This window comes from Ambystoma mexicanum, chromosome 2q, assembly GCF_040938575.1.
Source record: "Ambystoma mexicanum isolate Mex_15411 chromosome 2q, UKY_AmexF1_1, whole genome shotgun sequence".
Lineage (NCBI taxonomy): Eukaryota > Metazoa > Chordata > Amphibia > Caudata > Ambystomatidae > Ambystoma > Ambystoma mexicanum.
Window position 1 is genome coordinate 1,179,700,691 of NC_090924.1, and position 13,577 is coordinate 1,179,714,267.

General features: G+C 46.8%; 1 protein-coding gene across 3 annotated transcripts in view; it reads left to right on the forward strand.

Annotated features, from left to right (window-relative positions):
- CACNB2 (calcium voltage-gated channel auxiliary subunit beta 2) overlaps positions 1-13,577 on the forward strand; it is a 1,556,216-nt gene that overhangs the window by 505,815 nt on the left and 1,036,824 nt on the right. Inside the window, exon 1 of one of the 3 annotated variants that reach the window (XM_069648584.1) lies at positions 9,757-10,512. The exons of the other annotated variants lie outside the window; for them this stretch is intronic. Within the exon in view, the coding sequence (XP_069504685.1) occupies positions 10,465-10,512 (48 nt within the window). The 5' untranslated portion in view covers positions 9,757-10,464. Of the gene's footprint in view, positions 1-9,756; positions 10,513-13,577 lie in introns of those variants that run through there. 3 annotated transcript variants of the gene reach the window in all.

Genomic DNA, 13,577 nt, shown 5'->3' on the forward strand with positions numbered 1-13,577 from the left:
GGTAAGCCTCTGAGGAGGTCAGGCAGAGGTTCACTCTCCTCCTCCTCCTGAGCTGAAGCTAGAAGCAGATTTCCTATGTCAGGTCTGGAGACATAAGCCTTGGTGTGAAAGACTCTGGGAGCCTCCTTAGGATTGCCTAAGTCCACCAGATAGTTCACCTCTCCAAGTTTACCCACAACTTTGAAGGGTCCTATCGATTTGTCCTATCGATGAGCCTCTGCCTTGTGGGGACCATAAAAAGAACAAGCTGGTCTTGAGTAAACCCAACCATGTTAGCCTTCTGGTCATGCCAATGTTTGACCAGAGCTTGACCAGCCTCAAGTTATCATTTGCCTCTGCCATCATGTGTGGCATTCTCCTCCGGAGACCTATCACATAGTCAGTCACTCTGACTGGCATGGGGGAAGGAGCACTCTCCAACCCCTCCTTAATCAGGGCCAATGGACCTCTGACTGGGTGGCCATAGAGAAGGTCGAAGGGACTGAATCCTACTCCCTCCTGAGGGACTTCTCTATATGCAGAGAGAAGGCATGGCAGTAGAAGGTCCCACTTTCTTCTAAGGGGTTCTTCTAAATCACCTATCATGCTCTTCATAGTTCTGTTAAACCTCTCTACCAATCCATTGGTTTGGGGGTGGTAGGCAGCTGAGAACTTGTAGGTGACTCCACAGGTTTTCCACATGGTTTGCATGTAGTGGGACATAAAATGTGAACCCCTGTCAGATATCACCTCCTTAGGAAAACCTACCCTGGTAACAATACCAAGTTGGGCCTTAGCCACAGCCGGAGCCGTAACAGTCTTCATAGGTATGGCTTCAAGGAAATCTAGTGGCATGGTCCACTACAACCAGGATGAACCTGTTGCCTGAAGACGTGGGAGGGTCAAGAGGACCAACAATGTCAATCCCAACCCTCTCAAAAGGAACTCCCACCACCGGGAGAGGCACTAAGACATTGTTGGCTCCACTCTTGCCAGAGGTTTGGCAAGTGTGGCAGCTTCTGCAGAATTTTTGCCACTTCTGTACCCATCTTAGGCCAGTAGAAGTGCAGAGCAAGCCTTTCTTTGGTCTTCTTAAAACTTAAGTGACCAGCCAAAGGTACCTCATGGGCTAACTGCAGAAACTGGAGTTGGTTCACTAGAGGTACTACAAGTCTTTTGTAGTCTCCAGGGGTTGACTCAGTTGGTTCACTGTAGAAGAGGCCATCCTCCCAATGTAACCTATACTTCCCAGGCTCAGTCCCATTGAGCTGAGAAGCTGCCTGTAGGCGAAGACCTTCCAGGGTACGACATTCTCTTTGTCCTTTGCTGAAGTCTTCCCTGTTGGGTCCACCTTCTGCCAGTAAAGACTGCAGCTCAGTATGGTCAACATGGTCAACATCTCCCACCAGGGTAAGATCTTCTTCTATATCTGATTCCTCAGTATCTAGTTGAACCATACAGGGTTGAACCTCACACTCAGCCTCAGCTGGTGGAGGAGTCACAGATGTGACTTAGGACAGTCGTGGAGATGTCCTTCTGGGTGCAGGAGTGCTTGCTGGTTTTTTGCTGGCAGACTTGGGTTTCCCCTTTGTCTCTTTCTGCCCTGCAATAGCAGTAGGTAAGTCCTGTGGACTTGGGGTGATAGTTTCCTCTATCATGTCCCCAGGAGAGCCTCTCAAGGTTCTCTATCTTGCAGACCTAGTTAGCTCCTGTTTCCTTCTGCTGGAGGGCCTGGGGGTACTAGACACAACTCCAAGAGTTTTAAGGTCATTACCCAACAGGACCCTCCCAGGTACGTTACTTTGCACACTTACAGGTATTCTGACAGTCATGTCATTACACTGGATGAGAGCTGGTAACTGGGGAACCATTTGCACACAGCCTCCAGCTAACTTGGTTAGGTGTTTGGGTGCCTTAGCAACATCCACTTCCTTGAAAAAACATTCATCAACCACAGTTATGCTGGCTCCAGTGTCTCTGATGGCAGGGGTTTCCTGACCATTCAGAAGAACACTATCTTTGTAATACTCTTTAGTATTATCTGGGATTGAGTTATATACATCTAAATTCTGTTGTTCCCAAAGACCCAAGGACACTAAAGAAACACCAGCTGAGACTCTCATGGGCTCATCAGCTAGAAGCTGAACATTTCCACTGGCTATAGGTACTTCATCCACCTGGGGGAAGGCTAAGGAGACAGTGTTGATCCCTGAAGGTTTACCCTTACACTTCGGATCTCTTTTCACATGGCCAGGTAACCCACAAACAAAGCATTTCCCAAATGCTCTCTGGAATGGGGGTTTGCTCTGACCTCCATCTGGTGTGGAACCAGATGGTACACTAGCCGGATTCGGTTTACCTTGGGGCTTACCCTGGTTATGTTTGTGGCCCTCTTTTGGATTGGAATTATTGGAATTATTGGAGTCTTTCTTGGGCTGCTTCCCCTTATGCTTCTTCTGAGTAGCCCAGAATCCTTGTGAGTAGCCCTGTTGGCAACCCATAAGTCAGCAGCCTTAGCTAGTTACTTAGGATCTATCTCCTTTGAATCAGCCAAGTGTTGTCTAAGCTCATGAGAGCAGACATCAAAAATAGACTCCAACATTACAAGATTCCTCAAACCTTCATAGGTGTTCACTTTATAACCCTTAACCCAACCATCTACGTTTTTCAAACATTCACACACCCAGGTAGCCCAAGGGGTACCATCATGCTTTTTGAGGGTTCTAAAATGCTTAAGATACTGGGAAGGGGTCTTCCCAAATCTAGATATTAATGCTAGTTTCACACACTCATAATCCTGTTTATCCTCCTCTCCGAACTCCATTACAGCATCACTTGCAACAGGGGGAGCCTAGAGAAAAGCCAAGGAATCAACTGATTCCCTGAGATACTTTGAATCCCATGATTGTACTCAAACATTGCTAACCAATCCAAAACATCAAGTTTAGTGTCATACATACCAATCATTTCCTACAGGGTCTCTTAGGGCTGGAAGACCTAGAAGACTCTGGGAGAGAAGCATTTTCTAGAGACAGTTTCTTCATTTCTAGTTCATGGTTCAGCTCCATTTCTCTGAGCCTTAACTCTTGATGTTTCATGGCAGTTTGTGCATCAATACGTCTCACTTCCAATTCAAGTCTCATTTTCTCCAGTGCAATAAACTCAGGAGTAAGTGTAGGACCTGTGGAGGTCCTTGTGGACAGGGGTTGTGCATTCTGAGCAGGCAAGGGAGTTGTAGGGTTTCCTAGCAATGACTCATCTACTTCTTCTAAAGTAACACTCTCAGAATCAGAAACCTCAAAATCCACATTTGCTGGAGTGGTAGGCCCTTCTGACCCACTCTCCAGACTTTTTTCCCATTAACTTTGCAACCAGTTCACATTTCTTACCTTTACCAGAGAGATTCTTATCCCTACACATGGTTCTCAGAATCTCAGCAGTATAGAGTAAAAGACTCTCTTTAGTGTGTTTTCCATATTTGACATGATTTCTCAGTTAAATAAAATTAGTGGTGTTAGCCTTGTGGTTAGTTGAACCCGAGCAACAGCAGCACTCTAAGTGTAATCACTCTACTTCCAAATCCTCACTGCTGTACACCAGTGTTAGACAGAATCCTGTGCAGTACCCTTAAGGACCACTACACACAATTAAGACTACAGGTGGCAATACAAGTTTTACCTTCGGTACCAGCCTGTACTACTATGTCAGAGTGGTAGCAGTGGCGGAGCAGCTAGGCTTATCGCAAGAGTATATGAGCAGTAGCAGAGATTACACAAAGGGACCACAATTACTGTGACTCAAGCAAACACTGACACAAGGTGTCAGGTAGAAAAATATAAGTACATTTATCTTTAAACCATTTGTTGTAAACATGACACTTCTATTAGATTTAAAACCACACGAAAAATATACTACAACTAACCAATTCACTTTGTACAGTAAGTCTCAAGGTAAGTACGCTGTGTTTCAATGGACCAGTGTTACGAACAAAACATGTTACTGTGAATACGATTGCGATCACTTTTTGACAGTTCGGTCTAATAACTAAACACATATCTGTGACATGAAATGCTACCGGGGCAAAAACACACTTAGCACCTGAGATACCCAGAGGAAGTGGATGCAAAAATCAAAGGCAATATTTTGGTTAGGCAGACTAAATCGAGAAACACTCAGAGACAGGAGTTCAAGAGTCAAACGGCCGGAGCCAGGGTTAAGTGACACCGAGGACCTGTTGCCGAAGATCACACAGTTAGACAGTTCACGATTCAACGTAGCCAATAGTACTTCGATATTGTCAATCTTCGGAAGCAAACGTTATAAGAAGGAGGGAAGACAAGGGCAAGCCTTGAAGATGAAGAAAAGGGTTTCACCCTGTTTCCTCAAGCAAAACTGAGTACCTTATTCCAATGGTGCAGCTGGTGCCCTGGCAGTTGTTCCTGTTGGTGTCCCGCAGACACACGGTTCCTGGAGCTTTGAGGTGAAGGAGGACGTCTGAAGGGGGTCTGCACCACACAGGGATGAAGCCGGCAGCAGCGACAATGAATAAAAGGTGCGTTCTTTAAAAACAGGAGAGTCTCTTCAGGTGGCTATCCGGACCACTACAGCAGTGTGCAACGGTTTCGACCACGAGGGCGACCTCTGGCAGAAGAAGATGATCTGGTTATCCCCACCAGGCTCAAGGGAAGAAGACTCCAGACTGGATCTTCTCTAGTCGTCGAAGGGTAGATAGCTCAAGACTGCAGCAGGGCTTCACCGGGACGGGGTAGTTGCAGCAGTCGTCGTTCTCCCCGCTTCTCTTCAGTTCCTTGTAGTTCCAGTCATGACTCTGACTTCTAGCCCAAGAGACCTGCCTTTTATGCGCACAAAAACCCCATTCATACAGCCTAGCTGTCAATCATCCAGCAGGGAGGTTGTCCAGCTTGGACAACCACCTCAGCCAATCATGGCAAAGTGCGACTTGGGTTTCCTAGGATACCCTGTGCAGGGGGTGACTACACCCCTCCCTCACATTCAGCCCACCTAGACACCCAGGCGCCTGGTGGAGGGCTTCTGGGCAGAAGCCCGCCAAAAGACGATGAACAAAGAAGGCAAACCTAGTTTGCTTTGCAAAGTAAAACACAAGAAGGACTTTAACAAAAAGAAATGGCAAATAAACCCAACCAGAGCCAAAAGAAAGACAATTTGGTCAAGCGGGTTTATGTTCGAGGCTAATATAATAGCCTAAAACAATACCACGTTTATCTAATATAATCGCGGTAGAAAAGTTAGGGTAGATAGCACTGCCACCAGCCAAGTCTAAATGTTAAAAGAGTGAAACAATGCTCTAGGAGGTAGAGATAAAAAGGGGTACGAAGTAACCCTTTACAGTACTCCATGGAAGATGGGGTGTACTGGATCTGTGGTAGATTGACTAGGTAAAGTTAATGGTAACTTTAACCTTTTCTGGGGGACTGTAGTCAGACTCAGAAATGGAGTCAGGGGAAGTCTCAAAGACAACCATGTGCCATGGCACTGAAGGTGCTGTGTGACACACAAAAGAAGGGGGCTACTGAAGTGGTGTACTTCAGAGTCCACAATCACAAAAACAGAGAAATATATCTGGAAAAGATAGGTAAGAGTGGGGGAAAAGCTCACACTCTTACCAAGTGGAAAAAAATAAACTCCAGAAGTCCAGCAAAGCTGCTGGGGGACTCACTAGGTGAGGGAAATTAGCCATAAATGAGAATTCTCCCTAACAGTGAGCTTCACCACTCCCCATCACCCATACTCATTGGTGGTGAAGCGTTTGCTGAGGCCTTGGTGTGCTGCAGGGGCACACATAGGTGGCTTGCTGTGTGGGCCGGGTGAGGCATGTTGTCAGGTGTGTTGATAGTCTGCCTGGAGCGCCTTCTAGTTCGGGATCCATGTCGGGGTTCAGGGAGTGCTAGCCTTCAATCTGGGGTCCAGATTGGGGCTCAGAAGGCGAATCACGCTGGCAGCATGTAGTTATTGGGCTGATCTCTTGATTGAGGCATTCTGTGCATGGTGGTGACTCCAAGCTGCCATGGATCTGTCGTTGCTTCAGCACCATCCATGCCGGAGCCTAGGTCGGGCTCAGGAGGTGGGCACACTTAGTGGGTCACAGCAGGACCAGTGCTGGGTGGGGTGGGTCACATCTGCACGAATTGTAGAATGCATTGATGACATTCATGACTACTTCAGAAAAAGTTCCCTCCAAAGGATGTCTTGATGGCCTGTCTAGAACCAAAGTTATTCTAAATGTTGAATTGGCCTTTTTTTAGAATAAAAACAAAATCCCTTTAAAAGTAAACAAACTGTTAAATTGTTCACAGTGTACTCCCATAACCTGGTGGCAGTTTGGTTAAATAAATATAAATATATATATTTAGCCCAATATTAGGAGAGATACAATTATAAGTCCCAGAAACCCATCTGACATCTTTTTATTGTCAAACTGATTTCTAGTGACTCATACAACTGCCAGAGTTTTTGTGTATTTCTGTCTAGGGCTGAGTTTCACCAAAAACAACACTGCTGGATTCAGCTCTAGAAGCACTCATTGAATCTGCTGGGAAGGATTAACACCTGCTCAAGACGACAGGTTTTACCCCCAGGGGGTAAGTAGGTAACCAGTGCTTCAAAGGTAACTTTTCCAGCATAAAAAGGGAAATCACACCAGGGAGGTAATGACTGTAGTCTCCTTGATGTAAAGTAAACAGGGAGAGGGGGAAGTTTAGAGTAGCCCATTAAAGAGGTTACAACTAGGAGAGGCATTCTACTATTTTTGACAATCCTAAGCCACACACTTCCTGTGCATGCTACAATTTCCGGCGGACAAGGCATTCTGTAAGCTGAACTCAGAAGGCAAATGTCTTGTTTCAACATCTGAGGTTTGCCCCTTTCAGAATGCTTGAAATGGACCAATTCACAATGGCAAAATTAGTGCCTAAGGGAGTGAGACCCCTCCTTTAATTAAATCATCTGTGCACTCAAGGAGAAGAAGAATTTCTCTTGAATTGCATTGGTGTACATCCTAACTACAGTCCTTAGCCATTGACATAAAGATAAAGCTTTCCAAGGAGGGAGTAAGCCCAACCTCACAACAACTTCAGATGAACATTTGAAATGGCCTGCTGCTGGAACAGGCGTGCCTGCTGCTTGGACACTAGTACCCAGAACTCTGCCTGCTGAAGTTGCAAGCTCTGGAAGTGTCCCTGGCAACCTTACTGGCTGGAAAGGGCTGAAGATGGGCTCACCTTTCCTCAGAGACCCAGTGGTGAGTCTCACAGAACACTGAGGAACTGTTGCTGGAACAGGCATGCCTGCTGCTTGGACACTGCTCCCCAGAACTCTGCTAACGAAGTGTCAAATCCTGCAAGTGTCTGTGCAACATGCCTTTTTGGGAAGGACTGAAGATGACTCACCTTTCCTCAGAGACCCAGTGGTGAGTCTCACAGAACACTGAGGAACTGTTGCTGGAACAGGCATGCCTGCTGCTTGGACACTGCTCCCCAGAACTCTGCTAACGAAGTGTCAAATCCTGCAAGTGTCTGTGCAACATGCCTTTTTGGGAAGGACTGAAGATGACTCACCTTTCCTCAGAGACCCAGTGGTGAGTCTCACAGAACACTGAGGAACTGTTGCTGGAACAGGCGTGCCTGCTGCTTGGACACTGCTCCCCAGAACTCTGCTAACGAAGTGTCAAATCCTGCAAGTGTCTGTGCAACATGCCTTTTTGGGAAGGACTGAAGATGACTCACCTTTCCTCAGAGACCCAGTGGTGAGTCTCACAGAACACTGAGGAACTGTTGCTGGAACAGGCATGCCTGCTGCTTGGACACTGCTCCCCAGAACTCTGCTAACGAAGTGTCAAATCCTGCAAGTGTCTGTGCAACATGCCTTTTTGGGAAGGACTGAAGATGACTCACCTTTCCTCAGAGACCCAGTGGTGAGTCTCACAGAACACTGAGGAACTGTTGCTGGAACAGGCGTGCCTGCTGCTTGGACACTGCTCCCCAGAACTCTGCTAACGAAGTGTCAAATCCTGCAAGTGTCTGTGCAACATGCCTTTTTGGGAAGGACAGAAGATGACTCACCTTTCTTCAGAAAACGGGAAAAGGGGCCTCAAGTAAGACACTAAAGTATATTCCGGTGGGACTGTCACCATCGCCTTGTTCTATGGGGTCTAGTGGCAAATAAGCCATTGAATAACTTTTTAAAGGACATATACTTACATTTTAAAATTGCTGCAACGGCAATTGCCAGCATACCCCGGTCTTCATACCCAGAGTGCCATTTTCAACCAAACTCTGCATATTCTATATGCTTCATTGCAGGGATGGGTTGTTCGTGTTTTAATTAATGTATCTGGGAATGGAGTCATGGCAGAGGGTAATGTGGTGAAGACTTGGCTGGAAATCATGTGTTACTGTCTGGAAGAGGCAGGCAATGTTTTGGTCCAAGGGGATGTCAGTCCACACTGGGTTAGGAGCTCCTTGAGCACGAATAGGTTCAGACACAGAAGGGCTTAGGCTCTTTGGACTTCCAAGGTAATGAGGGAGACAAGAGTGTTAAGTTTTCTGTATATGCCCAAAACTTCTGCAGACGAAGGGCCTGGTTTACAAGACATTTTTAACATGGGAAAATCCCATTGAAAAAAATGTGTAAATCAGGGCCTAAGTGTTTGCCAGTGACAGATGGCACAAAGGAAAGGCAAAGTTCACAGCGGATTAAATCATACCCTCGATACAACTATGATGTGTGTCTTTGCCAGTAAGGAGAAAGTGTTCAACATACAGGGTTTGATATAACCAGTGTTGGACAACTCTGGGGACAAATTCCAGACCAGATTGTATGTGTGGAGCCTCACGTCCCTCTGTTTTTCGTAATAACACTCGCCGGCGGTGCCAATCAAACGATGCTATGTCATTTTATGATTTTTGTAGGTCGCCTAATCAAAAGACCGATTTTTTTCGCCCGATTTTAGCCAACCTACATAAATAGAAAAAAGGTAATTTCTTCACCCAAAAACTATCATCTACACACCCACCACCCTCTCTTCCCCATTTGCTAAAAACTCACAGAGCGTCTTTCTAAATCATTTTTTTCCCGTTTTATTAAAAACGGTCCTTTGACCTAATACCAATCAAACATGGCCGTTTACCCGACTGCCCAACTGGATGGACCCCCTCCACCCCCCACGTCTTCCTGCGGATGTTTTGAGAACCCAGATGTAGACGCTGCATATGAACATCCCCTCTGGCCTCCTTCTCCCCACGTGAAATTAACCTGGACACAGCCCCAATGGCGCCATCATGTGTGAATGTCAATGCAAAGGCAATTTAAAGAAAGTTATTGCAAAAAATGTATATAACGCAAAGAAATGCAGCAAGATAGCAGGAAAACACTGGTAAAACAGAATGATGTACCGCCTGGCTGAGACAATATACACACAAGCAAACAAACACGGATGCGGGATGTGAAGTAGAATTGGAAATTGGCGGGCGGGGGCGACCATAAAAACGGAAAGCACAGAGCTGGTGAAAACATTTGTTTTTGGCGTATGTAAGAGAGAGCACGTGATGAGAGATCTTTATTTCACTTTCATTATATCATTTCCTTGCTTTCTTTTATATGAGCGTTTTACAGAGGTGGGGATGGCATCCCTGAGGCGCCTGTGGGGAAGCATTTAAACTGGCACCCTCTGGGTTATCAGTATTGATGTGTTCTGCCGCGTCCTTCATCATCGAAGAGAAGAAGAAGAGGGGGGGGGGAATCTGTTCGACTGCAGTGGCTAAGAGAGTCGGTCAGGTAGGAAGGCCACCGACCGCCAGTGCATACAAATGTCACAGCAACGCGCGCCGCGAGACAGCGCGTCTGGCACTGGCGGCGGGGGGGAAAGCAAGAGTGTCACTGGGGCCACACACCGGAAGGTGAGGGACGGGGCGCAGGAGGTGTGACCCACGCAGCGCTGAATGGAAGATGCCGGCGCCCGCTTTCTGCATTGCGAAGAGAGCTGCTCGCCCAGCAGCAGAGGGACAGCAGCCGAGGTAGCCGGCGGAGCAGCATCAGGGGCGATGCCAGAACGTGCCGCCGGTGCGCGGGCCACAGGCATTCTGCAACTCTGAGCTCGCACCATCACTCCTGATTTCCATGTCATTCTGCCTCGCTTTATATTTGCCTCCTTCGTCGCTGTTCAGTGACAGCAATGCGGCTGCTGTCTCCCCAGAAACAATCATTTAGGCATTTATGCACATAAGAAAGGATCCATGCAAGAATACAGAGCACGACAGGTCGCGTGCATCTTTCGTTGGAGGGAGGTGGAATTGGCCAGCACCTAAAGGCGCAGCAAGCTCCACCACCCGCATCCCACCTGGGCACCAAGCGCGAGGAGATGCGTACACTGGGATGGGGGGGACGTGGTGCCAGGCTGGACCTCGCTGAAGACCGGCGCATCTGCTGACCGCATCCCGCTGCCTCTTCATGCAGTGCTGTGGCCTGGGGCACCGCAGAGGAGTACGGGTTTCCTATGTAAGTGAGTCCCCGGGGGCTTTGCGATGCTAACAAGCTGCCTGTGGGCGTGAGGTGAGCGCACGTGCCGTTCCCCTAATGGCAATCCGTGCTCACAATGTCTCTAGAAATAACTAGGGCCTGTGGGTTTTCTGTGTAAAATGCCGTCGCATTCCAGAGCTCAGAAACACCAGCAACCTAGTCATGTGTGTCAGAAGTCATTAGCAACTTTTTATCAGGCAGAGCAGCCAGGGGCGTCGCTAGTGGGGGGCTAAAGGGGCTATAGCCCCTGATCTTTTGCTTGTAGCCCGGATAGAATCTCAGGAGCTACAGCCAAAAGACTAGCTAGCCCCGAGTCCCAACAGTTCCGACATCAGCGTAGCCCCGGGTCTTTTCCAGACCTAGCAACTCCCCTGAGAGCAGGTCTTCGAATGGATTATCTGTCAGTGCAAATACAGTTTGCAGGATTCCCTGATCGCAGGACAACATAGAACTGGTTCTAGCAATGTCTTCAAGTAGTGGCCGGTGCTTTTCAGCCTGCAATGATGTGCAATTGTGTATTCCACATAAATCGCGTGTATTTCCAATATCAATGATAGCGTGGTGTAGAAGAGCGTGCCCCATAGTTTTGAGACAGTGGCTTTATAAACAGGGCAATCATATTCACACTGCTTAAGATGTTGTTTTATTGTGGAATGGTATGAATGAGCACTCTTTTTTTATGGCACACTGTGGAATGGTACCAGGTCACTACTAAAATAATAGGAAAAGTACAGCTCACTGCAAAAATGGCAGCATCACAGTGGGGCCAAGGATACACCATTGCCGTTCTATTTATAAAAAGTCTTGCCTGCGTCACATTGGAAATACCGGCAATGTCAACCTCAGCGTAACATTCCTTCATGTAATGTGCTTGCTAAACCTCTTCCTTCCCCTCAGCTCTGGCAGCTACCAAACATGTACCCCGTTAAAGCACTTTTATACCCCTCCTCCACCCCCAAGCCTGCTGCTCAACATCTCCTGCAATATAGTATCCTCAGACCATAAATAGCGGCAAATGCTGGGATGTATGTCGCTTCTGGTGGGACTGTAATGCTTTTTGTAAATATTATGCAAAATGTTGCTGAGCAGGATACAGGAGCGAGAGTAATGCTAAGATGTGTGATATTGAGGAAGGTTTTACAAAGGGAGCTTTGTACAGTATCTACATCAACATTTGGGATATGAGCTGGCGTGCAATGCTTCGTTGATATGCATAAAAGAAAACTAACGGCACCTCTCCTGTCTCGCCATGGTGTGGTGCTAGACGCAAAATGTCCCACCCAGGCAGGACATTTTAGGCACACCCTATATGTTGCATTATCTACTGTCCAGCAGTGTAGGCCTCACACTAAGATGGAGCTCCGTAGATAGTGGCATACTGTACTCTGCTTAATTGTATACACAGTGTATTTCCTCCTCACCCAGTGCCTTGGTAGGTTAGCGGATCAGCCATTTGACTTTGAGAAAACGAAGCAGACTTGAGAGATGAGTGTGAACCTCTCGGCCAGTGTTCTCTATATTTGTTTTCATTTGTACAAATATTTATAATAATGATAATATGAAGAGTTGTACAAATCACAAGTTGTATCTTCACCAAAAGAAAAGAAAGGCAAGAAGGCAAACACTTGAGAGGCTTTTAGGCTTTCCTTTTGCCTTATTTTAGGGAATTAATGTGATGGCGGCCACTGCATGCTGATGTACTGTGTTGAGTTTCAGCTTTTTTATTCTTGTTCAAGCTTCATGTTCAGAGCATTGATAGTCTATTCGCACCCGGGGAAGGGCCATCAACCAGTCAAGTGGCTGGTACAGCGGGCGAGAATATACATACTCTGCCCGCTGTTCCAGCCACGAGACCCTTCCCCGGGTGGTGAATGTCGTTTTCCTTATGTGGGGAGGCAATAGGGAGAGGCTCCCTATTGCCTCCCCACCTCACCCTCAAAACCAACCAAACCCATTGTCCACCCTCTCCCAACTTAACTGTGGGGCCAGAGCTTTGAGCTCCAGACCCTGCACTCCTTCTGATCCTGGCCGACGGCCATCTTTTTTTCCTTACTTTTTTTCTTCCTCCTCGGGAGTTTGGCTGTGCAAGCAAAGCGAATCTCCTCAGGGGAAAAATAAACATTTGCAACCAGGATAACCCAGGGTGCGCATGGCTTTCACCCCCATTGGTGGGTGGGCAAACATGGGCGGTAATGGCTCACACACCTCACCTTACCTTGGCTCAGGCTGGTGGGCCGTTACGGACCATGTCCTCTGCCCACCAAGGGGGTGAAAGCCATAGAGGATTGCTCACACAACTTTGAATTAAATGAGAAGCCGTGACAACTGGGTTCATTAGGCTCTGCCGAGGCTCTACTTGCTCTTCAAACATGAACAGATATGAACTAAAATGGTATCCAATTAAAACAAACCATAATATGAACAGTTTTACAAAATGACATTTTACATCTCAACTAATGAACTGGGCCAGGGACTTAAAAGACAAAGAGAGAAGCCATTTGAGTTAGGTTTGAACCTCTACACCAGTACTCTATTATTGTATCTTCGTTTCTTGAATGCAAAGTGGCCATCTGCCAGGTGGCCTTGATTATCCAAGGCAATTGTTCAACAGACCTTGTGTCTATTTGTTGTTGTCACAATTCCCTCCCCCACCATATATGTGAAGAGACCTTTGTGCCTGGTGAACAGTGACTTTTACTGAGGATCCCAAAGCTGCTATTCAATACTTGTTCCCACTTTAAATGAATCCACTAGAGACAGCACATTACAGGGGAGAGGGTAGATGAGCAGCACCCAAGTAAACAAAAGGTACTACTAAATATTCATTATTGCTTCAGGTGTGCAATGTCACTTGTTTAAGGCAAATTGACAGAATTGTGAAAGATCACATACTATTTAGGCTTGTGTTAGGCAGGGGTACATGCTTTTTTGGGAGAATGTTTACACAATAAAAAATAACACAATTCCAGTAAACCGTAAAGCAAAGTCACCATCTGAGGTGTGTGCAAAAAAGTATTTTGTTGTGCATACAGACTCAAGTGATC